This window comes from Pteronotus mesoamericanus, unplaced genomic scaffold (assembly GCF_021234165.1).
Source record: "Pteronotus mesoamericanus isolate MK-2021 breed Mesoamerican mustached bat unplaced genomic scaffold, CSHL_Meso_final contig_94, whole genome shotgun sequence".
Classification (NCBI taxonomy): Eukaryota; Metazoa; Chordata; class Mammalia; order Chiroptera; family Mormoopidae; genus Pteronotus; species Pteronotus mesoamericanus.
Genome location: NW_026555285.1, coordinates 52,494,644 through 52,518,029, shown reverse-complemented (window position 1 = coordinate 52,518,029; position 23,386 = coordinate 52,494,644). Strand labels below are relative to the sequence as shown.

General features: G+C 69.4%; 1 protein-coding gene across 4 annotated transcripts in view; it reads left to right on the top strand.

The window, feature by feature from the left end:
* The window catches only part of MICAL3 (microtubule associated monooxygenase, calponin and LIM domain containing 3), a 118,661-nt gene that overhangs the window by 82,356 nt on the left and 12,919 nt on the right, over positions 1 to 23,386 (top strand). For 2 of the 4 annotated variants that reach the window (XM_054586591.1, XM_054586587.1), the window contains exons 20-28: positions 7,427 to 7,622; positions 8,488 to 8,762; positions 11,432 to 11,494; positions 14,002 to 14,112; positions 14,765 to 14,893; positions 15,232 to 15,314; positions 16,311 to 18,075; positions 18,342 to 18,436; positions 22,380 to 22,490. In XM_054586591.1, the coding sequence (XP_054442566.1) occupies positions 7,427 to 7,622; positions 8,488 to 8,762; positions 11,432 to 11,494; positions 14,002 to 14,112; positions 14,765 to 14,893; positions 15,232 to 15,314; positions 16,311 to 18,075; positions 18,342 to 18,436; positions 22,380 to 22,490 (2,828 nt within the window). Of the gene's footprint in view, positions 1 to 7,426; positions 7,623 to 8,487; positions 8,763 to 10,453; positions 10,601 to 11,431; positions 11,495 to 14,001; positions 14,113 to 14,764; positions 14,894 to 15,231; positions 15,315 to 16,310; positions 18,076 to 18,341; positions 18,437 to 22,379; positions 22,491 to 23,386 lie in introns of all 4 variants that reach the window. The other 2 variants (XM_054586590.1, XM_054586589.1) reach the window with 2 other exon arrangements.

Here is a 23,386-nt window from a genome sequence, read left to right as displayed (position 1 = left end):
GGGTGGAAAAGGGCGAGAAAGCACCCCTGCATCCCGCGTCTGATGGGCCAGCGTGGGAGCCGCGGGCAGAACCGAGAGAGGGCGGCCATGCGCGCCACGCCTGCACCCGGCGGGCCCACTCCTCTGCTCCGCCGCTGGCGGCCCCCCGGCCGGGAGCAAGTCCCCCCGCCCTCAGCCTTGGGGCTCTTCGAGGTTCAGTGCCCCCCAGTCCCCAGCCTCGCTCCTGCTGCCCGCGACTCTCGCTGTGCTCCCTGGGGCGTCTCTCCCACGCCAGCTCTGCTGCGGCACAGACGCGGAGCTGGGGTGTCCGGTTCTGCGCGTCCGCTGCAGCCTCAAGGACAGCCTGTCCCTGCCACGGTGCTGCCCGTGTACCGCAGCGGACTCCCGTGCGGGCCCAGAGGCGCGGCCCAGCGCCGGTGCTGAGTGGGCCCGTGGGGAGCAGCGTGGGGGCTCTCGGGCCCCGTCTGCTCCCGCTGGGCTCCGGAAACCTAGTGTCTGTTGTCATGCAGGCCTCCTGGCCCAAGAGGAGCCGAGTGGCAGGGTCCTGGGCGCGCTTGGCAGAAAGAGCCTGTGTCACACCCTGAGAGCTCACAGCTCTGCCTGAGGGTGACGTTCGTTGCCCTTCAACCCTCAGAGCTCTGCTGGCTCACTCTTCCCAGTGGAGGGTTGGAGCGGCCTCCCCGGCCCCCGTATTCCCTCTGCCCCCTAAGTCTTCTGTCTGTTGCTCCTCGCTCTCCGAAGTCAGTGGGTTAGTGCCCGGGGGCAAAGGGCCTCCAGGAAGAGCGTGGGGGGCCGGCGCACAGCAGGTGACCGCGAGCCGACCGCGGACCAGCGGGGGGGGCCGGCGCACACGTGCCCCTTGGGCTCGAGTCCTGAGCCGCGCAGGGCGGCATCGCACCTGCGAGCACCTGGAGAGCGGCCCTTGGGCCCCAGCTCCCGTCAGAAGCTTCTGGAGTCCGGTCTCTCTGTTCGCTGCCGCTGCCTGGCGACTCCCCCTCACAGGGACCCTCTGGGGGAGCCCGAGGTGCAGGTGCGGTGCTGGGGCTGGCTGTGCACTCAGCCCTCGGCGCTGGCAGTTGGGCGCAGGCCCCACGCGTGCCCCGCAGGCGCCGGTGGGAGGGGACGCCCACGAGGGGCTGTGCTGGACCGAGCAGCCAGGCGGCCTGTCGGGAACAGCCCTCCCCAGACCCCGATCCCCGTGCAAACCTCCGCCGTCATCAGGCGCCAGCAGTTGATGCGCCGTCGCCGTTGCGAATCGCAGGAGGGTGTCCCCGCCTCGGTGGGGAGGGGGGGCCCTGGCGGCCGGTCCCCTTGTCACCGCCCAGTTTCCAGTGGTGCGCGTTGGGACTGCGGGGGGCGGGGAAGGCGGGGGCCAGGGGTCGGCCTGCACCGGGGAAGGGGCGGGGCCCCCGGCCCGTCTTCGCTTACTTCCTGGGGGTCAGCTCCTGCACAGCTTTGCCTCCTCGGTGGACAGTTTCTGAGTTCTCTGGGGCACCTCAGCGGGCCTCCGAGGAAGACCCCGGGCGGGAGGGGCAGTCGCTGCCCAGCGGGAGGAGGGAGGCCGCATCCCTAGAGCCCCGAAAACCTGCCCCCAGAGCCCCTCAGGGGCACCACGGCCGTTTGGCGACACCTCAGCAGAACGGAGCCCAGGGCCGCCCCTCTGCCCCGGGGCACAGCCGACTCCCCTGGGCCCCGCTGGGAGCCCCGCAGCGGGGTCGGCAGCGCCGCGCGGCCACCCTGCACCTGCTCCTCCGTGTCCTCGCCCTGGTGCCTGTTGACTGGGTCTCCGCTCTGCCCTCTGCGACCTGTCAGGGTGGTTTCCACTCTGTCCGCGTAACGTCAGCGGGTAGCCCGCGCTTCCGGGGCCTTGCCTGAACTTCTTTTAACGTTTATTTTTGGAGAGAGAGGAAGGGAGGGAGACAGAAACCACATGTGAGAGGAACATCCATGTGTGGTTGCTTCTTGTGCACCCCCTACTGGGGGCCCGGCCTGCAACCCAGGCAGGTGCCCTGACTGGGAATTGAACCGGTGACCTCTCAGTTCGCAGGCTGGCGCTCAGTCCACGGAGCCACACCAGCCGGGGCAGAACTGTAGTCTTTAATAGTTGTGTTCTGTTCAGCAACCCCTGCCGCAGGAGAGCCACCAGCTGCTCTGAGAGCCCGAGGCCACGCTCCTGCATCCTAGACCCCCCCCCCACAGCCCACTCCCCAGGGGAGGTGAGCCCGCGGAAGGGAAGGGCCCCCGTGCCGCCGGGCCAGGACCCTGGGGAGCCGGGGGGTACTCGGGGCTGCGGTCGGTTTTGCTTTTTGTCAACAAATACGACAGAATCAGGGCTGTTTCTCTGGCAAAAGCCTAAATAAATGTCCTCGTTTGGTTCTCGTTATTTCAAGGGTAACAAAGGCAGGAACACCACGGACACGAATCCTCAGCCGGGGGGTCGTCTCGGCATTTGGCCGCTGCTCATAATTCGAACTGGAAATGTGTCATGAGTTCAGCACTCACGGGGGCCCAGGAAGGGACTTTATCTCTAAGGAGCGAATGTACCCCAGTAGCCAAGATATAGCTGAAATCGACTAGGATAGAGCTGTTACCGCTTCCTGACTCTTGGTTCCCTGTTTGGAACTCAGTCCGCATCTAGAAAGGCCGACGTTGGGGAGAGACCCGCTGCACAACATCTCCGCACTGTGTTACCAACCCGGCTCCTACCCCAGTCAGTCGGCTCTTCGTTTAGAAGTGATTATTCTCTCCTAGAGTTTCATGTGAGCCTGCCTGCCCTTTCGTGGGGTCCACCCTCCTGGGGAACCGCATCGGGAGGCCCAGCCCCGGGCCGCAGGCTGTGCAGGGCGCCCCGGGCGCTCGGGGAGGAGCCGGCCGCAGGAGGGAAGAGCCAGGGCCGCTGGCATTGCCAGGCGCCAAGAGCAGGCTGCCGGAACGCTGTGGCGGGGCTGCCGGTGCTCACAACCAAGAGCTCCCCCTTCTCTGCCGACATCTCTTCCTCAGAAAAAAATAAGGAGCAAAACCCAAGCTGCCCTGACTCCTGATTCCCGGCGATCGGTGATCGTCGGGCTCCCGCGGGAGCTGCGTCACCGAGACTCAGAAAACCGGGTTGAGACGTGACGTGACGATGGCAGGGGCTGTTGGGCCCCGGCCTGGCCCTCACGGGTCCGCTCACCACCGTCCCAGTGGCCGACGGGCACGCAGCCGCGCCGAGGATGGGGCGGACGGTGCAGGAGACTCGAGAGCCAGTGCGCCCCCTCCTCCCCTGCAGCCTCGCCTTCCGCGGCAGCCGAGAGGGAAGAGCGCCGTGCGCGTGGCGCCGCAAATAAGGTCCCTCCCAGGCAGGCAGGGACGCCCTGCAGGCGTCCTCATCCCTGGGACGCACCCGTCCCCGACGTCCTCGCTGTACCCTGGGCCAGGAGCCGCGCCGCCAGCGGGACAGCAGCAGGTGGGCGAGCTGAGGGCCACGCCGCTGCCACGCGCGCGGGAAGGGCCTCCGAGGCACGCCAGGGGGAGAGGGCCGCCGCTGGCGGCCGTGCGTCCCAGGAAGCGGGCACCCTCTTCGTGCCCCCGCCCCCGCCCGCAGCCCAGCCCTTCCCTCAGCGGGGGGCCCGCGTCTCCCGGGTGCACGCGTGCGGCGCTCCCGTTCGGCCTCCCATGCGCTGGAGTGGCCGCCCAGAAGCCCAGCTGCCTTCCGCCCTCGCACCGTAGACCCCCTCGCCCACCTTGTCCCCGACGCGCTTCTCCTGGTGACGGCCGGTCTGGTCTCTGTGTCTGTCTGGTTCTGTTCGGTTGTGTCCGTCTGTCTGTCTCGTGTAGATTCCGCCCGTGAGTGGAATCAGACAGGGTTTGTGTCTCCCCGGCGACGGCCTCGCGCAGCGGAGAGCCCTCCCGATCCATCCCTGTTGGCGCCAACGCCGTGTTTCGCCTTTTCTCACGCCCGTGTCGTGTGCCCGTGTCTGCGGGTCGTCTTCACCTGCCCGCCCGCTGGTGGGCACGCGGGGGCGTCCGCACCTCGGCCGCTGGGAACACGCTGCGGTGCATCGGCTCTCTTCTTGCTCTTTGTGAATAAAACCCAGCCTGCGGCGGTGGTGGTAAGAACAGGCTAGGACGCGCCTCCCCGCGTCCCTCCGGGGGGCGGCCAGTCGGTGGCCAGGGAGCTGCTGCCGACCGGGCCCCGGCCCAGGGTCTCAGTGCTGCTTGCGTCACTGTGCGCGCCCCGGGGACGGCTGAGCTGACGTGTGGTGCCGCCTGCGGTCCTCGTGGGAAACTCCCTGCCCTGCCCGGAGGGGCGGTGGGTGTCGGGGGCAGAGCCAGCTGTCGCCCCTTTTGTCCTGACACTTTGGGCAAACCCCCCCGTGGCAGGAGAGGAATGCAGAAATTCTCAGGTATCCACGTTCGAGCCATTTTGGACCGAACGCACATAAAGTGACGGACTGCAGGTTGGGGTGAGTGTGTACATCGTTGTGGATGAGGTCAGGTTTCGCCGTGTTGGGCAGAGTTGGTGTGGGTACAGAAATGCGTCCAGGAAGCTTCCTGAGGGTGTGGAGACGCGGCCGCGGGACCGGTGCCCCGACAGCGCGCGCCTGAGGGCGTCGCGGGGATGTTTTTAGAAACGGGGGGAGAAAAGAAGAGTCGCGGGTGCGGGGAGACGGAGGGCGAGCTTCTCGGCGCGGGGCCCGTGCGCCGGGCTTCCCCCTGGGCTTCGTGTGGGCTCTTGTGCCACCGCCGGCGCGTGTCCGGCGTCCCCTGGGAAAAAAGCAGGGAAAGGAGGACTGTGAGCCAGACTCGTTTTTGGTCTCTTAATTTGCACTTTGGCCACTAGTAGGGCTCATATGCAAGAGAAACCTGTGGGGGTGTACCCGGGGGCCCCTCCGTGGCTTTGCACAGAGCGGGCTGAGCCGTGACCTGTGAGTGGGTTTGTGCCGTGCGGCGACAGGAGTCCAGCGCTGTCCTGCTGCTTGGAGCGTGGCCTTAGCGCCAGCTCACTCTTCTGGTTTCTCTCCGCAGACAAGCCAGCAGCTGTCTGTTCGGCGTGGCCGTTGTCACCCAGTCCTTCCCTTGTATTTCTGTTGGTCCGGGCGTCTCACCTCGGCCACAGGTGAAGATACACGAGCTCCTGCTCTGTGTTCGTCACACACCCGGCCCCTGAAGGCGGGGCCGGCCGCCTGGCCTGTGTGGTGAGAGGCCCCACGTGGTCAGAGGCCAGCTCCAGACCAGGGTTTGCGTCTCCCGCCGGCACGGTTGGCGCCGCGGGCCGGCTAACTCCGGTGGAGGGCTGTCCTCTGCACTGACGGAGACCCAGCAGCACCCCTGCCTCTTCCCACTGGAAGCGTTTGCAGGCTTTGCACGTGACACGTGGGAAAGTCACTGCCGATAACAGCCCCCGACCTCAGCTCACGTGAAGAGAAGGAAGACGTGGCGCGGACGTGCAGCGAGCCTCACCCTGCTGGCTGTGCGTCAGCAACCGGGAAGGGCGAGCGTGGCCGACAGACACGGCGCAGCCCGCAGTCAGCACGGTGGTCCCGAAACCCCGCAGCGCGGCGCTGCTGGGAGCACACATGCACCCCCAGGGCGCGGCTGCTCGAGGACGCGCGGGGCCCTGCGGGAACGCGGCCTGTGCTGGCGGACGCCTCTGCCCGCTTCCCCCACGTGTGCGCCTCCTGGACGGCCGCAGCCTAAAGGAGCCGCGCTCCTTCTACACGGAGCGAGCGTGGGAACGAGATGGCGCTAACTGGAGATCCGGTTCTGTCGCCTTTTTCCCCGTCGTCTGTGCTCAGCCACCTCCCTGAGCCTCAGTTTCCCCATTTCATAAAACTAGAAAATGGACAAAATGCTGCCTGCTGTTCTCTGCCTCACGAGGTGGTTGCAGGCAGCACATAATCTGAAATGCACGGGAATTGTGTTTGCTTAAAAGCATTATAGGAAAACCGGGAACGATGGACGCACGTGTGGGTCCCATGAAGCACTGGAATAACCAGGCGAGAGCGTGGTGGGACCATTGCCACTGACTGGCCGGAGGGCTGCCTCTCTGCGGGGCGGGGGGCCCACGGGGGTCCCCAGCCAGCAGAGACCGGGGGAGACGCAGTGGGAAGGGCTGGGCGCGCTCGTCTGCAGAGCGCAGAGCGGGGTCGCGCCTGCTCGCCGGCTCCCTCCAGGCGTCGCTGAGTCTGGGCAGGCACTTGGCTGTCGCGTCTCCTCAGCGTGCGCGGGAGGGCGGGGGGCGAAGTCACTGCGGCTCCCAGGACGCCCTAGGGCCCTGCACCGGGACGGGGAACCCAGCACAGCCAGGGCTCCGGTCAGCGGGACGCCAGGGCTGAGCGGGTCCCTTCGCTTATCGTGGGCAGAGCTGGGGTCACACGTGGGCCCTGGCCCTCGCTGGGGCCTGGTCGGCTGGAGCCCCAGCCACGCCCCCCAGGGACCTCCGTGCAGCTGGGGGGGGGGGGGGCGCAGCCTGCGACACCCGGTTGGACTCGGTGCCGGGGGCTCTTGTTTTGGGTGAGGGGGAGCCGCTGGCGCGGCAGCAGGCGCAGCACAGTGGGCCCCTCCCAAGCAAGGTGCTGCGCCCCTCGTCCGCCGGCCCCTCTGGGCCTCTGTCCCCGGGCACAGGTCCTGTTTCCAGGCCCGTCCCAGCACTGCCCTCACGGGAGACAGGTGTGACGAGGACACGTGTGGGTGTCAAAAAAAAAATGAAATAGGAAACTTTGTTTACAAAAGGGTGAGAGTGGAGAAGGGACGTGAGAGCACGCGCGTCACTGGTCTGTGGCCCCCGCGGCCACACCTGGCTCGGGCCGAGCTGCCGGCGGCAGGGGGCCACCGCGAGGCGACCCCTCCTCAAGACGGGGGTGCTTCCTGCTCCAGGGCCGCCAGGCGGGGTCCCTGTACCTGCGTGCCGTGGAGGGGCAGCGGCACGACGCGGTGCCGTCGGACAGCATGGCCAGTGGCTCTGATTCTGAGCAGGCAGAGGGATCCGCTGGGGCGGGAGGGTGGCGAGCAGCCGCCGCGGGGCGGGAGCCACGGTTAGATCCTGGGTCAGGGGTGGGGCTGTGGGGAGGACTCATCACTCGCCTGTTGCTCTTTGCGGTGGAAGCTTTGGGAGCAGGCTCAGGGCCGTGCCAGAGCTGCCTCAAGGTTCTCCCCGTCTCCCTGCCCCGCCCTGTGCGGGGGCCTCAGGAGGCTCCCGGCCCTGCTGCTGCCCTTGCCCCAGGTCCTGGCCGTCGCCAAACCCACGGCCTTGCTGACTTTCTGTCTCCCCTCCTCCAGCTCCCTGGTGTTTGTGGGGGGCTGTCCCCCTTTACTGAAAGGAGCGGCAGCTGCCTGGTGCTGAGATGCGCCTCCTGGCAGTGCCCCCGCCCGCCCCATCGTCCCCGCTGCATGGGCTCCGCGCCCGAGCTGTTCACAGATCTTCGCTGCTTTGCTTCCCTGGCAGGTTCGAGTGTGAACGGCCTGGAGGAGCCCAGCATCGCCAAGAGGCTGCGGGGCACCCCCGAGCGGATCGAACTGGAGAACTACCGCCTGTCTGTGCAGCAGGCCGCAGAGCTGCAGGAGGTGCCCGAGGAGACGCAGGCCGAGCACAACCTGAGCAGCGTGCTGGACAAGGGCCTGGAGGAGGGCGCGGCTAGCAGGTGGGCTGGGCGGGCGGGGGGGGCCCCGGAGTGGGACGCGGCGTGACGACAGGGGAGCCCCTCGTGCCCGCGGGGGCCTGCGCGGCCGGTGGTAGCACCGCTGCTCCCAGCGGTAGCACCGCTGCTCCCAGAGCACGTCGGCTGCCCGGGGTCGCGCGGCTGGTGGGCCGCCGCAGAGCGCCCCACCCCCCGCCGGCCCTGAGGGCCCCGCCGCCCGGGCAGCCAAGGGTCCCGTGGGGGGCGCCCGGCCCCCCGTAGCTGGGCCGTGTGCTGGGAGGACTCAGGACTCCCTAACAGGCGGGTGCACGGGAGTCAGGGCAGGCGGCTGCTCGCGGGCAGGGCTGCAGCCCCGGACCCCTGGCGGGGCTGGGAGGGGCAGCGGGGCCCACGCGCGCCTGTCGGGGCCGCGGCCTGGGGTCGGTGCTCCCGCCCTGTCCCCGCGGTCTCCGTTCGCCCCGCGGCCTGTCTGCCCTGCAGCGTCCAGCTTGTGCGGCCCCCTCCAGCATCCGCGCCTCGACGGCCCACCGGTGTGTGGAGACGCCGCTCGAGCCTCCCGCGGTGGCTCTTCCTCTGCCGTGGGCTCACAGTGAAAGGAGGCTCACTCGCCACTCTTGACCCCTGGGGTCGTGAGTTCACAGCAGAAAGGGCCCAGGGCCTCTTGTGGTCTGCGGGGTCGGCAGCTGACCCGTGTCTCTGCCATTTTGCCCTCTGTCCCCTCCCCTCCCCTCCCGCCCTTCCCATCCCCCCGCTCAGGGCAGCAGGTTGGCCCTCCAAGGGGGCCTTCCAGTCCAGCCGTGCTCTGCGGCCCACGCGCGCCCCTTGCTGTCGTGTCTCCCCTGACGTGGCCGTGTGGTTCCTCCCACAGCAGCTCCGAGTCTGAGATGGAGGAGGAGGAGGATGAAGAGGAGCCGCCTCTGCCCACCTCGGACCTGGGCGGCGTGCCCTGGAAGGAAGCCGTGAGGATCCACGCGCTTCTCAAAGGCAAGAGTGAAGAGGAACTGGATGCCTCCCGGAGCCGCGAACCTGGGGGGGAGGAGGAGGAGCAGGAGGAGGAGGAAGAAGAGGAGGAGGAGGAGGAGGAGGAGGAGGAGGAGGAAGAAGAGGAGGAGGAGGAGGACTACGATGCAGAGTCCAGCGAAGGTGAGAAAACCATCCCTCTCCGCTGTGGCCCCGTCCGTCCTGCGGCCCCCTGCCCCCGCCTGCGTGTGAGGGTCTCTGGGGCGGGGGCGTCGGCGCCCCGGCCCCAGCCCGCGGCCGTGGGCAGAGGAGCCTGGCACGGTGGCCCCAGGCAGGCTCTGGGCTGAGGCGGGAGTGAGGGCCAAGCTGGGGCCCGCGTGCGCCTCTCCTTCCCGTCTTGCTGTTTTCCTCTTTGGTTTCGGTCGGTGAAGTTTGTTTTAACCAGGAAAGGAAACAGCTTTCCAGAGGCTCCCGACTCCTGGCCCTCGAGGCCGCAGGCTGCGCAGAGCGACGCTTGCGGTCACTCGTGCGGAGCCGGAGCCGCGGGGGCTGAGCGGGCCAGCCCAGCCGGAAGCCGCGCCCACGTGTTTGTCCAGGAGTGTCGGCTCCAGCGTCGGGCGGGTCTGCTGGGCTCGGAAATGTCCTTGTGCTTTGGGTCAAGCTGACCCAACCCTGTCCCCGTCCTTGCGCCTGGCCATGCAAGGCCCCGAGTGAGCGAGGAGTTTGCTGGGCTTCCGTGGAAGAGACGGGGTCCTTTCCGTGTCCTGGCTGTGAAAGGGGTCTGGTGGGTGGGAACGAAGCGCCCTGAGGGCGGGCCCCCTCCCGGGGACGGAGGACCTGGCCTCCGGCCATCAGAGCGGCGGTCAGCGTGTCCGGCCTGGGCAGGCGGCGCTGGCCCTGCTGGCTCGGCTGCCCGGTCCACCTGGGGTCTGCTTGCTCTGGCGCACCGAGGGCCGCGTGCGGGCCGGGCTCAGAGCCCCGCCGGCCGGAGGCAGGACCTTGAGCGGCCTGAGGCCCCGGCCAGGCCCGCAGGGGCCGGTCCACCTCCAGCTCCCCCGCAGGGGTAGGGCCCACGGGGCAGCTCTGGGGAAGGGGAGGAAGGAGCCGGACGCTGGCCCAGGCCCTGCTGGCCGCAGGGGGCAGGCCGTCCGTCCCTGAGTGGACGGCGGCGCGAGGCCGTTACCGCTGTGCCCCTGAAGGCGGCGCGAGTCCCTCTTCTCCACCCCCCTCTCTGTTCCCCGCGGGCCTCCCTCGCCGCGTTGGCGGCTCTCTGGCTCCCCCTTGTGTGGAAGCGGAGGATTGCCCCTGGCAGGGCCCAGAGGCGCCTGCGGGCGCAGGGAAACCCCACTCGGCCTCTTGCCCGCCGCCTCCAGCCCCTGGCAGCCTCCCCGGGCTGTTGCCCCTGCGAGGGTCTGTTCTGGCCACAGAAGGTGAGGCCTGAAGCCCCGGGAGAGGCCTTTCTGTCCCGTGTGAGTGGGCCGGTTCATGGCAGAAAGGCACGGTCCCGTCCCGCCCGCCCCCGCCCTCGGGCCGGCTCTTGGGGCTGCTGGTCCGGCCAACGTGGCCTTGGGCCCTCGAGTGCAGCCCCCGGAGGGGGCGTCGGGAGCGAGGCCCTGGGTGCACCGGCCGCGTCTCCTCCTGCACCTTCACGGTGCACGTGGTCCTGGGAAGGACGTCACGCTGGACGCGTGTGTGTGTGTGACCTGCTGCATGGTCTCGCTTTTTACTGCTTTCTGATTCCGTCTGGCAAGCGAGGTAACTCTCCTTTCTGTTTCCTTTCCTGTGGTGTTTCCCTTCTGTCCCCGCTCCCGCGACCATCCCTCCCCTTCATCGCGCCCCTCCCCGCGCCCCTCCCCCACCGGGACTGGGCGCAGCCGCCGGGAGCCCGAGGCTGCGGCAGGCCCCGAGCGTGGCCGACCCCCTGCAGATCCAGGCGGATGTGCACTGGACGCATGTCCGCGAGGAGGAGGAGGAGGAGGAGGAGCGCACAGCGCCCAGCTCCGCGCCCTCCGCTCCCCAAGGTAACGCTTCGGATCCCGCACCCAGGGCCCCTCTCCGCGCTGTGGGGGCTGTGCCCGCAGGGCCGAAGCAGGAGCTGACAGACATTTTATTCCCTTCACGTTCGTCCTGACCCTGCCGGGCGCGTTCTCTGGGTTCAGTGGCGAGCACCTTCCCCAGCGATGCCAGCAGGTGGTGCCAGCCACTTGGCCCCGGGGCAGGGAGAACCAGCTTCCCTTTCCTCAGCGAGGAGGCAGGTCGCCTTTGCCCTGGGTGGGGCCTGGCCCTGTGCTCGTGGGGTGTGCCTGTGTGTGAGCGTGTGGCGGCCGGGGCGCCCGGAGGCCCGCTGTAGACCGGGCCAGAGCTGTCAGGAGGCACGGCCGTCAGGCCCTGGGCGGCTCGAGGCTGTGGGCGAGTGGTCCGCGCGGGGGGACACGGGAAGGGGCCTCAGGGACGACGGCCCGCCTCCCCGCCTCCCCGCCTCCCGCGCCTCCGTCGCACGTTTCCCTTCGTCCGCCAGGAGCTGGCGTCTCTGAGGACGCGAGGGTGTGGTCCCTGCGTGTAGCCCGTTGACTTGCGCCTCCCGGCCCCAGTCTTCTCCCACAGGCAGGAGCGACGCGGTCGGCGGATCGGCAGCAGCGCACGGGCAGCAGAGGGCCCGCCGCGCGTCTCCTCCTTTCCGCGCCCTGCTCTCCCTCCACACAGGCTCGCCGCCCCCGCCCCCGTCGGTGCCGACCTGCCGGCCGTGCCGCCACCTCGGCGGAGCTTTCGACTTGGACGCCAGGGGCGACGCGATGCTGCTCACGGGCGCCGCCTCCCGTGTGACCTCGTGTCTGTGTCTCTTCCACATTCAGTGCCCGACCGCCCCTCCGCGCGCCGCGCAGCCGTGCAGGCCTGGCTGGAGACAGTGTCCGGAGGTAGCCGGGGTGTCTGTCCTTCGCTCGCTGTAACCGCTCTCTCTCGGCAGCTCCACTGACCCCTAACACCGGACGCCTGGTCTGCGGCTGTGCATGCGGGGCGGGGGCGGGGCACGTGCATGCCTCCCCCGGCGGCCCCTTGCATGGACGGACACGCTCCCCACGCCCGCAGGGACGAGCCGGGGCCGGCGGTCCTGTCGGCGGGACGGGGCCGGCAGTCACCCCAGGGCCCAGACGCTGCCCTGGGCACGGGCCGGGGCTGGGGGGGCGTTGTTAGTGCCGAGCTGTAACGTCGGCAGCACCCACTGAGTGGGGAAGTACAGGGATCAGCGATAGTCCCCGCGCCTGCTGAGGTGTCAGGAAAGGAGGCAGCCGGATGGGGGGACACTTGTGGAGGACGCAGGTGCTGGTCCGCTCAGGGCAGAGGGACAGGCAGCGCCAGCCGGGCCTTCAGAGGGGCGTGTGGGCGTCTCCTTAAGTGATTAGGCCAAGAGGTGGCCGAGAAGCCGCAGCTGTCCCTCCTAAATGCTCCTGGGGAGGAAAGTGTCTCTCAGGGAGGGCTCCTGGCACCTGGGCGGGACGGCTCTTCCCGCCGCAAGGCGTTTACCGCCGTGCCCTCTGCCCTCCAAGGCCAGCGCGGCCCCCGCTCCCGCTCCCAGTCATGCGACACCCAAAGGTGCCCCAGCAGCACCCGGTACCCATCGCGGGGAGGCCTGGGGGGCCTGGTAAACACGGCGGCGCCTGCGGTCCCCGAGGGCGGGCCGGGTGCAGCTCAGGGAGCCCGCCCGTGGGGCCCCGGCAGCAGGAGGCAGCGCCGCCGCCCCCGCTCCCAGGCGAGGAGCCGGGCCGAGCCGTCTGCTCTGAGCGCAGCCAGTCAGCTGTGTCCCCAGGACGGTGGACGAGGCCCAGGCATCAGGACGTCCCCGCTGGCAGCTAAGTGTGGCCACAACCTCTGGCTTCTGTAGCGTGCGGCTGCTCCTCCACCTTAACCTGGAATTAACCCCATCCCACCTCTCGGGCTGTGGCTCTGTCAGCGCCTGGGGCTGCCCCAGGGCGCGCTCCTGCCTAGGGGCACCTGTGGGTCCGGGTCTCCCAGGTGTCCTGGGGCCTGCGGACTCTCGCCATCTGACTGCGTGAGGCAGGGGGGCAGGCGGCGTCCGGGGTCCAGGCTCCCCCAGGCTCACGCCCCGTGCGCCGACGCACGGCAGCGCAGAGTCCCCTCGACGGCCCGGCTGGTGGGGTCGCCCGGCCCACGTGGGCCTAGGGGCCTCCACGGCCGGCCTGGCTGCGGCTGCCGCCGGCAAGGTTCTGGGGGGACAGCACCCACCAGCCCGGGCCCCAGGGCCACAGTGCGGCCACGCGCTCGGCGCGCAGACAGACGGCCCTGGCGTCCCTGTCCCTGGCGTGCGGGTCCGTCTGAGCCGCACCCCCGGGATTTCCCCAGCAGGAGCCGCTGCCATAGGGCACACGGGGCGTGGCCGCCCCCCTGCCTCTGAGGACGGGGGGGGGCGGCACAGGGGCAGGGGGTGTGGAGACGAGCGCACAGCCCGAGGGGCCGCTAACGGCGGACACTCCCGGCACAGCCAGGGGTCGGGGCCGGCGCCTCCCGAGCGCCTCCCCGCCTCCCCGGGAAGCGGGCACTGCCTTCGTGTCCACTGGACACGGCGGCCGCTCCCAGGGGTCCTGCCGCAGGCTCTGCGCTCGCCCTCCGGCTGCGGGGCCGCCCGTGAGGAGACGGCGGCCCAGGCCCCGGGGCCCAGGCCCTTCCCCGGGGTGGCAGGCAGCCTCCAGGAGCGACTGGGGGTGGGTGGCCGTGCCCCGAGCCCAAGAAGGGGCTCTAGGCCCGGACAAACGGTGGCGCTGGCGTCTCCAGCGGCTGCCGAGCCGCAGCCTTACTTCGCGCCCTCGGTGCGGGTGCTGGGCGGGCAGAGGTTGGGGGCAGCTGCAAGCACGTGAGTGGCTTCGGGGCGGCCCCTCCTCAGGAGAAGCGAAGGGCGCTGGTGCCTTGCCTCCCTCTGCAGCGAAGGGCTAGGCCTGGGCCCAGCAAGGGGACCTCAGGCGTCCCCTCTCCCCGCCCGGCACTGCCTTCGAAAAGCATTTCTCTCAGTCGCCCCATGCGGAGCTGCCACCTCCGCCCACCCGTGGGGGTCGTGGTCACCCCTCCCACAGCAACGTTGCCGGCACAGAACACGACAGCCGCCGCGCCGGGCCGTGCGGCCACGGCCGGCATTTTCACGGCCAGGAGTCGGAACCGGCCCCTTGCGCTGCATTAGGTGCGCCGTGGCGTGGGGCACAGCCACACAGGGCCGGGCGGGCGAGCCCTGAGCACCGTTGACTTGGCAGCGGGCGCCGCTGCCCTCCGTCAGGAGGAAGGAGGTTACCTGGCTGAGCCGCATGTCCCCGCCCACGAGGCCCCCCGAGGAGGAGCCACGGGCGTCAGGAAGGGCCCCCGCAGGGCCGCCTGTCCATCCTCGTTGTCTCCCTCCCTTGACGTGTCCGCTCCGCAGGCCCGTTGGATGAGCCCGACCTGGAGGACGTGGACTCCGAGCCGGCGGAGAGAGAGGGGGAGGCCGTCGAGAACGGGGACACGGGGGACACTGGCGCGGAGCTGGATGACGGTACGCGGCCCCCGCCCCACCCGCTCCGTGGCGCAGCCGCCTCATCCCCGCAGCGGGACGGCCACAGCGCTCCGGGCTCAGGGACGAGCAACACGGGCCTGGCAGGCAGAAGCGGGGGGCTTGGGGGCAGCGGCCGCTCGACCGCGGTTTGCTCCCTGTTCGGCCCCGACGGGAAGGCGTGTCCTTGCCCACCTGCCGGCCACTGTGCCGCGCCGCCTGCGCCCGTCCCATCCTGGCTGAGAAAGGGGGCGAGCGGGGGCCTCACCCGGAGCCTGCGGGCCACAGGGGCCGTCCGAACGCGGGAGACGGGCAGGCGGTGGCTTAGAGGTGCACCCTGGCCAGCAGGAAACTGGGGCAGGGGCCGGGCGGGGGGCTCACGAGAGGTGGTCCTCCAAGGCAAGACCGAGAGGGAGCTCTGCTTGGGGGGGGGCTCTGCCAGGCTCCAGCTCCCCCGCTGCATCGCGAACAGGGTGGAGCCCAGTGCTTCGCAGAGGGCGCCGTGTTGCCAGGGAAGCGCGTGGGGCCCAGCATCGGCCCCTGGGCAAGGACCAGCGGGCGGGCTCCACGGGGCACAGAGGCCCGGCTGCTTCCCCCGAGGGCTGGGGCCCGCGAGGAGCAGGGCCCGGCTGAGCTGCGCCCCGGGCCTCTGCAGATCAGCACTGGTCCGACGAGGTCCCCTGGGAGGCCGAGGCCGAGGCACAGGCAGCAGCGGAGTCGGAGCCGAGGGTCTCAGGAGAGGAGGCAGCGCAGCCCCCTGCCTCTGCACAGCCTCCCAGCAGAGGTCAGTCTGCCGTCCCAGGAGAAGCCCCCGGCCCCGTGTGTGGGCCCTGTGCCCAGCCTCAGCACCAGCCCCTTCCTGGTGTTACCTGGGGCCGAGAGGGGAGGAGGAGCGGCACGTACCTTTGGGCACAGACCACCCACGCGGCAAAAAGCCAGCGCTTCTGACCCCGAGTGTGCACGCAGGGCGCCTGGGGAAGCAGGTCCCTTTACTCTTTGCCCCATGTCTGCGGGTGGCTGGGGGCCCCGGACCCCACCGCAGAGCTGGCTGGGGAGGCACCGTGCCCGGGAGCCGGGTCTCCTCCTGCCAGTCCTCTTTCTCTCTCTCTCTCTGCTTCGCAGGCCCCTCCCAAGTCTCCAGCCCCATCCGGTCCCCTTTGGCAGGAGCTGCTCTGTTCCCCCGCGTCCCCAGCCCCACGGCCGAGGTAAGAGCTGGGGCTGAGCGGGCGTGTTGGAAGTCAGAGCCACCACGTTTGTGGAATCATTGGTTCAACGCGACAGGTGCACGTCTCCTTGATTGGTTAAAATGAACTGTGAATTTTAAAGATTTCATTTATTTACTTTCTTAGAGAAAGAGAGGAAGAGGAACATCAACATGTGAGGGAGACATTGATAGGTTGCCTCTCAAACTTCCCCAAGTGGGGACCTGGCCCGTAACCCAGGCAGGTGCCCTGACTGGGAATCTAACCTTTCAATTCACAGGCTGGTGCTCAATCCGCTGAGCCCCACCAGCCAGGGAAGAACTGTGAATTTTAAAATTTAAAGTATTTTTCTAGATTTCCAGTGGTGTGAGAGCCACACGTTGGGGAATGCTATGTAAAACACATCGCAGCCACACGCCCATGGAGCAGGTTTTGGGAAACACCTTTGGAAGCGAAGAGCAGGGCGGGGGTCCGAGCCCCAGTCCGGGCCTGCAGGAGCCCACGAGTCGCGTGCAGGCGGCGGCTGTGCCTGGGGGGTGGGGAGCTGCCCGAGACGGGGCAGGGCGGCCGCGGGGGCGTTTGCGCAGGGCTCCCGGGACCCCTGAGCGCCCTGGCTGCAACACAGGCAGCTCTGGTCCACCCGCCACGTTGGGCTGTGTCCGTCTGTCCATCGGGGAGGCCGGTGGCTGGGGAGGGAGAGCGGGTGGCGTCTGTGCCCTCTGGCCTGCGCTCGGCCAGCGCCCAGAGGACGCAGGAGGGAAGCGGCGGGAGGGGGGGCCGGGCCCCGAGCCCCGCGTCTCTTTGACAGCCGAGCGGGTCCGAATGCTGCAGAGCGTGCGCACGGCTCCCTGGCACCGCCTGAGTGGCAGCGGGAAGCTGGAGGGAGGGTCGCCTGGGCAAGCGCAGGCCTCGGAGAGAGAAGGCTCCCCGAGGGCTCCCTGCAGGCCATCAGCCCAGCCCTCTAAGCAGCGTCCATCCGTCTGTCCTCGTTTTCTGTAGGGGGCCCGGATCCCACTCCTGTCTGAGGGGGCCAAGCCGAAATCGCCCGAGGAGCGCCGTTTCCCGGAGTGCTCGGTCCCCGGGGCGGAAGTTGCCGCTGACCAGAACGCCGTGCCCTCTCCCGTCCAGGCCCCGCCGGCAGCCCTGCCGCCTCCCGCCGCGCTGGCGGCCCTCACCCCCACGCAGCTGCCCATCTGCTCCCAGCCGCAGCCTTCCTGCGAGGCCGCTGTGCCGTCCCCCACCAAATCCCCCATTTGCTTCCAGCCCGGTCCAGCCAAGACGTCCACGCCGCTGGTCCCCGTTCCTGTGGAGACCCGAGGGGAGTCCCGGGACAGCCTGGGCGGCCCCCTGGCCGCGGACGAGGCCGTGCGGCGCAGCGACCTGGTGGCCGAGTTCTGGACGAAGAGCGCGGAGATCCGCCGCAGCCTGGGGCTCACGCCCGTCGATCGGAGCACGCGGCCCGAGCTCGGCTTCCCCTCGCCTATCCTGAAGCCGGTTTCCCTGAAGTCCTACTCGGTGGAGAAGTCCCCCCAGGGCGAGGGCCTCCCTCTCCTGAGAGTTCCGCCTGTTCCCAAGAGACTGGGCCTCCCGAAGTCGGACGGCGACCAGCCCTCCCTGCCGACCCCCAAGTCCCCGTCTGACCGGGAACCGAGGAGCTCCCACGAGGAGCGCAGGGACCTGTCTAGCAGCTCGGGCCTGGGCCTGCAGGGGAGCTCCGCCACCACGAAGACCTTGGGCAGCCAGAGCTTCAACACCTCGGACTCCACGATGCTCACGCCGCCCTCCAGCCCGCCCCCGCCCCCGCCGCAGGGCGAGGAGCCCGCCACCCTGCGCAGGAGGCCGCACCCCGTGCGTGGGCGCCCGGAGTCGGGGACTGAGTCCTCAGGGACCCCACCGCCTCCACCGGCTGCGGTCCTGCGGCCCCCCCGGGAGCCGGCGCAGCCCCCGCGGGAGGAGGTGCGGAAATCCTTCGTGGAGAGCGTGGACGACATCCCCTTCGCCGATGAGGTGGAGGACACGTTCGAGGACAGGACCGAGGCCTCGAGTCTGCAGGAGAAGTTCTTCACGCCCCCCTCCGGCCCGCCCCCCTCCGGGAAGCCCCTCCGGCCGCCCTCGGCCAAGGAGAATGGTAGGTTGCCTGGTCTGGAGCGTGGGGTCCACCTGCAGAAGAGGGGGCTGCCCGCGGTCTCCCCGGAAGCCAAGGAGCGGGCCGAGGAGCGGATGCGGGCCCGGGAGAGGTCCGTGAAGAGCCGGGCGCTGAGGGACGCCATGGCCACACAGCTGCGCCGCATGAAGGAGGCGGAGGCGGGCGCCAGGGCCTCCGGGCCCCCCTTGGGGCCCTCCAGAGGCAGGGCCTGTGGCACCACACCCCGCCGCGGCCCCGAGGAGCCCGCCACGAAGCCCAAGGCCACCCGCGAGGAGGTCCTGTCGCCCACGTCAGACTCGGGGGCCCCCGACGGCTCGCTCACCTCCTCCGAGGGCTCCAGCGGGAAGAGCAAGAAGAGAGCGTCGCTCTTCTCCCCCCGCAGAGCCAAGGAGAGGGGAGCCCGGGGGGAGGGGCGGCCCCCCGAGAAGCCCAGCTCGGACCTCCTGGAGGAAGTGGCCGCCAAGCCCAGGTCCTTGTGGAAGTCGGTCTTCTCCGGGTACAAGAAGGACAAGAAGGACAAGAAGAAGAAGGGCGACGACAAGTCCTGCCCCAGCACCCCCTCCAGTGGGGCCACCGTGGACTCGGGGAAGCACCGGGCGTCGCCCAGACGAAAAGCAGGTGCGTGGGCACCAGGGCCCCTGGGGCAGGGCTCGGCTCGTTCTTCTCTGGGGGCCTGTCCCCCTGTGCCCGCCTCCGGGGCCTTGGAGCCGTGCTGACCGGGGAGGGAGGAGGGACGGAAGCTGGCGGGGGGGGCGGGCAGCGCTGCCTGCAGACAGAGCCGCAGGCCGTGGCTCCCGTCGTGCGGGGAGCTGCGGGAGCTAGACTCGAACCGACCCCCAGCCAGGCCACCCGCGCTGCCCTCACCCGGCCCGTCCCTCCCTCAGAGCTGCAGCTCCGGCGCCCGCTGAGCTTCTCCGAGGACTCGGACCTGTCCAGCGACGACGTCCTCGAGAGCACCTCCCAGAGGTCGAAGCGAGAGGTACAGCGGCCGGCGGGCGGCCAGGGGGGGCTTGCGTGGGCTGGGGACGGGCTGCTGCCCTCCGTGCAGAGCTGGTCTGCGATGAGGCAGGAGGGGCAGGGGTGGCGAGCCTCGCCCGAGGTGCAGGCCGCAGGCGCCGCTGCGTCTGTGGCAGGAGTCTGGGTTCAGCTCTGGAGAGAGACGCTCAGGCCCGAACGCTCCGTCTGTCCCTAGGAAGCGGCTGGCCCCGCGCTGTCCCTCTGTTCCTTTTTCTGCCCCGCGAGGCCACACTCCCCCAAGGGGAGGTGCGCGCCCCCCGCTCCCGTTCTGAGTGAGGGCCTTCCCCGGAGCGCCCTGCAGCGCCTCGGCACGGCTTCCTGGGTCTGGCCTGGCCCTGCAGCCACGGCAGGTCAGCGTCCCCCACCCCCGGCCTGGCCCCGTTGGCTTTCTAACGACTGGGAACTGGAGGAGGCGAGCCTTCTGGCCGTCGCCTTGTCCTTGACACGTTCATCCCCTGGGGGCTGCCAGCGCCAGGTCTGTCCATTCCCCAAGAAGGACACCGAGGTGCCAGGCCCCGCGGGTGACGGCAGAACTCCTGTGTGCCACCCGTAGGCACCCTGCAGCACGTGGTCAGTGCAGACCAGTCAGTCCCAAACCGCACCCGGGGTGGCCTCTGGGGCCGGGTCTCCCCCGTTCCCATGACTACTGAGCCGTCGGTGGGCACCGCGCAGAGCACCGGCTGCCCGGGCCGGCTCTGCCCCGGCCGTGGCCCACTGAGCACAGCCCGTCCCCGGGGTGTGCAGGGCACACACGCTGCCCGACCCGGCCCGCAGCAGGCCGGGGGCCCGCTCCTGGAACCCCCGCACCCGGTCACACACGCCCCCATGGGGCGGCCCTGCAGGGAGCGAACGCCCTGCCGCCCACTGAGGTGCAGGGCGGGCCGAGCGGGAGCGGGCAAGTGTGGTTTTAAGTGGAGAAGCTAAAGGCGGAGGGACTGGGCAGGACAGGTCGGCCGGCACGGGAGGTCAGGCGCAGCCCCGGGGACGCAGCCGATGGCGCTGATAACGGCGCGGCGCCCGGCGGGCCCTGGGAGCAGCGGGCGACGCTCTGTAAAGGGCGTGAGCGTCTGACCGCAACCCTAGGCACCCGCAGCGGGTCCTGAATGAAGCTGGACGTCGGCTGTTACGCCGATGCCGGGGGACAACCCAGACCAGACGCGGCCGCCGACACGGGCAGCTTCAGGATGTCCGGTCGTGGGCGGTGCGCGCAGGCAGCAATGGGGGGCCGTCAGCGCTACGGTCCCCAAAGCCCCGTCGCCACACAGGACGGCGGCTGTTGGTAGCAAAGGCTCGCTGCTGACACCTTCAGGGGTGAAGGACCGTGGCGCCCACGGAAGTTTCAGGAAGGAAGATGAGATGCTGAGGTCGAGGGCCTGCACGTGCGCAAAGGCAGCCAGCCTGTCGGGGCGAAGGCGGCGGCGCCCCCTCCGCCGGCTGCTCTGCCTCCTGCAGGCCCTCGGGGCAGGCGCGCGAGGGGCGCGTGGGTGCCGGTGGGGAGGCCGCGTCTCCAGGTCGCGGGCCCACTCTGAGGAGGCAGCTACAAAACTAGTGCCTGAGCTAGAAACACCAAAAAAATTTATTTTTACATAAAATACTTATATAGAGCAATTAGGGTAATACACATTTTTAAAAAAATCACCTCGTAGCCTGACCAACAGGAGAAAACTCACGATTCCTTCTTTTTTCTTCGCCTCAGTCTGGCTTGAAGGCTACCCAAGTGGCTTCTTGCCGCCGCCGCCGCGGTGCCCCCCCCCCCCGCCCCCCAGACGTGCGCGCCGGCATTTGAGGCCCCGGGTGCACCCACTGCCGCGCAGTGCGCGTGTCACGCACTGCTCCTCGGGCTGCGGTTGCGGGTTCCGCGGGGGTTCCTGGGGCCGCCTGGGGAAACCCCACTGCCTCTTCCTTTGACTAGTTTGTTCTAACTGCAAAGTTCTTCCTCTCAGACTTGGGGGACACGGGGCTCGGCTGAGAGGCGGGGTCCCCTGCTCACCACCAGAAGGCGCCGCCTTCTTCTTGGGCTGATATGCTCCAGAAAGGCAGGCCCCATGCCGGGCGTTCCCGGGGGAAGCATCGGGGGCCACGGAGACGCGCCGCGTCCACGGCCGCCGGTCTCCAGGCCTGCAGCCCATGGGTGGGCGGGGGCGGGCCCAGCGGCCCCTGTGACTCGCTCCGCTCTGAGCAGCCCTGCGCAGGTCTTCCTGGGTCGAGGGGTTACGGTCCCCGCCAACAAGTGTCCGATAAATACCAGCCACCCTGCCATGTTGGGTCCGTTCACCGTACCATGAAGAAACGCCCCCGCCAACCCCAGGGTTGCTGGCCACGGTGGGCCCCCAGGCAGGACCTTCAGAAGGGGCCGGGGCCGATGCTCAGCTGCTCCGTGTCTCCGACTCTGGCGACGGGGCCCCTGCCCCCCAGCCCTGTCCCAGCGCCCGTGACGTGTCAGCGGGCAGGAGCCGTCTGAACGGGCACGGGCAGACGGGCCGCTGACAGGCCGCTGACGGAGCAGTGGCACCTGGAGCCACCCACTTAGCAGTTTTAACTTGACGCGTGAGGGAGGCTGAGGAGGAACACGAGACGGTGTGGGGTGTGAGGAAGCAGCCGCCCTCCCCGGGAGCAGGGGTCCGGCCGAGTCCGGGGGCGGCTCCCAGAGGCGCGGCCGGAGGGTCTGCGCCCCCACCCGCCCTGCACGACGTTCTGGAAAATAAGCATGTGTTTGAGCGCGTGTGTTAAACTTCTGATTTTGCTCCATTTCTGTGTTCTGTTTTTAATTATTGTCATTACCATTGTTTTGTTTTCCGCCGCCTTCCCTTTAAAAGTCGTTTTACGTGTCACACGCCTTGGCGCCCGGGGGACCGCGTGCACCGAAGGCAGCCCCGTGCCCCTCGGCCAGTCACCGTCGCATGCAGGTCCGTGACTGACCCCAGCGCCCGGCCTGCCACAGCTCCCTCACTGCCCGTGTGCACAGCGCCGGCGCGCGGGGCCGCTGGGTCGGGCGGAGGAGCCGGGCACGCCCTGCGCGCAGGCTCCAGAGCACGAGGTGGCGTCGGGGGGGAGACCGGGCTGCCAGCTGCCGGAACGGGGTTCACGCCCCTCGGCCCCTGCCGCCCCCGAGCTCTGAGCACAGAGGTGATTGGACCGGCTGCCGAGGCAACAAAAGCCGCCACCTCTGTTTTCTGGGCGGCGTGAGGAAGGCGTTGTGGGTGGAGGCGAGCCCCCCAGCGGCTGCCACTCAGGGGTCGCTGGGTGCCCCTTCACGGCACCTGGGCTGCCTCCGGCCCCGACGGCCCACCTGTGCCTGGGACGTGGCCCGGCAGCTCCCGGGGGAACTGCCTGGGTTTGGTGGGTGCTGGCTTGGTTCCGCACGGCAGCGGCTGCACCTGGGCAGACCCCAGGGTCCGTCTGCACAGGCCACCTCTGCGGTGGCCTTCTCAGACTGTTAGTTCGGGGTTCACTCAGACTTAAAGTGGAGGCGTCGCTGTTTTCTCTACTTAAAATGTCACTTCTTTAAAAAACCTTATAGATGCTGTTCATCTGAAGAAAGTGACTGTTGCTACCAAACCAGAAAATGGAGGGACCATGACTTTCCTTTCCCTCTGCGTCTCCTGCGGGCGGGGGGCGTGGGGACATCTCACCAGTGTTTTTCCCCTGGAAGAGCCTTAGAAAGAGCAGGCAGCCTTGCTTGGGAAACGGGGGGACCCTTTGTTGCGCCGTCCCTGCCCGTCCCCTCAGCCTCCTGTCCCTGTCACCGCGGGAAGTGCCGCCCCCTGGCATTTCGGGCTGCAGCCTGGGGTCCTCCGCACGCTGCCCGTGGGCCCTGCGGCCGGACGGAGCTCCCCACGCCCCTGCCGACCAGAGCCACCCGCTCGGGCCCGTGGGCGCCTGACCGGGAAACGTCTCCTCCGCAGCCGAGGACGTACACAGAGCAGGAGCTGAGCGCCAAGCTGACGCGGCGCGTGCAGAGGGCGGCCCGGAGGCAGGCCAAGCAGGAGGAGCTGAAGCGGCTGCACCGAGCCCAGGTAGCACGGGGCCCAGCTCGCGGGGGCGTCGCATGGCAGCACCCCTCCAGCCAGCAGGCCCTGGCCCCGGGGGCGGGGGAGGGAGGCTGAGGGGGGCAGGGCAGGGGCAGACGGGCGACCGGTACCTGAGGGGCAGCTCTGAGGCCCCAGGCCGCAGCTCCTGGCTCACTGTGGCCGCACTCGGAGCCTCCACCCCGGGGGGACCTGGTGGATGGGGCGCGTCGGACGGTGCTCCGGGTGCCCTGCTGTGGGGCAGTCACTGTTCCGCCGGCTCGTTCATGGCACAGATGGCGCTGGAGGGGCTCTGTGATCTGTTGGCCTCTGAGGGACCTGGGATTTGCTCCCTGTCGGCGGCCTCCCAGACCCCAGACCCCGAGCCCAGGCCACCTCAGTCGGGGGCAGGGAGATGTAAACAATTTCTGTACACGAAGTAGTAGAAGGTGCCTAAGTGCAGCGTGGCTTTTAAAGGGAGCCACAGGCACGCAGCCGCACGCAGGAGGTGCCGCCGCCTGAGGCGCACCGCAGCGGACCCCTGAGCAGCAGGCACAGACACCGGCGCCCTGGGGCCCGCGTCTCCTCGGCCCTCTCCCCGCACGTCCTCCATGCGCACCTGCTCTGTGCCAGGCACCGCTGGCCGCCACCCACCCACCCCCCACCCCCCCGCGCAGGGCCCGGCCACTGCCCTCTCCCAGAGCCGTCTGTGTCCTGACAGAGGTCACCGTCAGAAAGGTCCCAGGCCAAGGCGCCGAGTCCTTCCTGCAGGAGTTGAACCCACATCCCGTGGGGCTGGCGCCCAGGCCGGGAACCAGCAGCTGGGGCTCCCGCATGTCCCTCAGGCACAGGAGCACGCGCCTTGTGCCCCTGGGCCCATGCGGTGGCGGCGAGGTGAAGGGAGA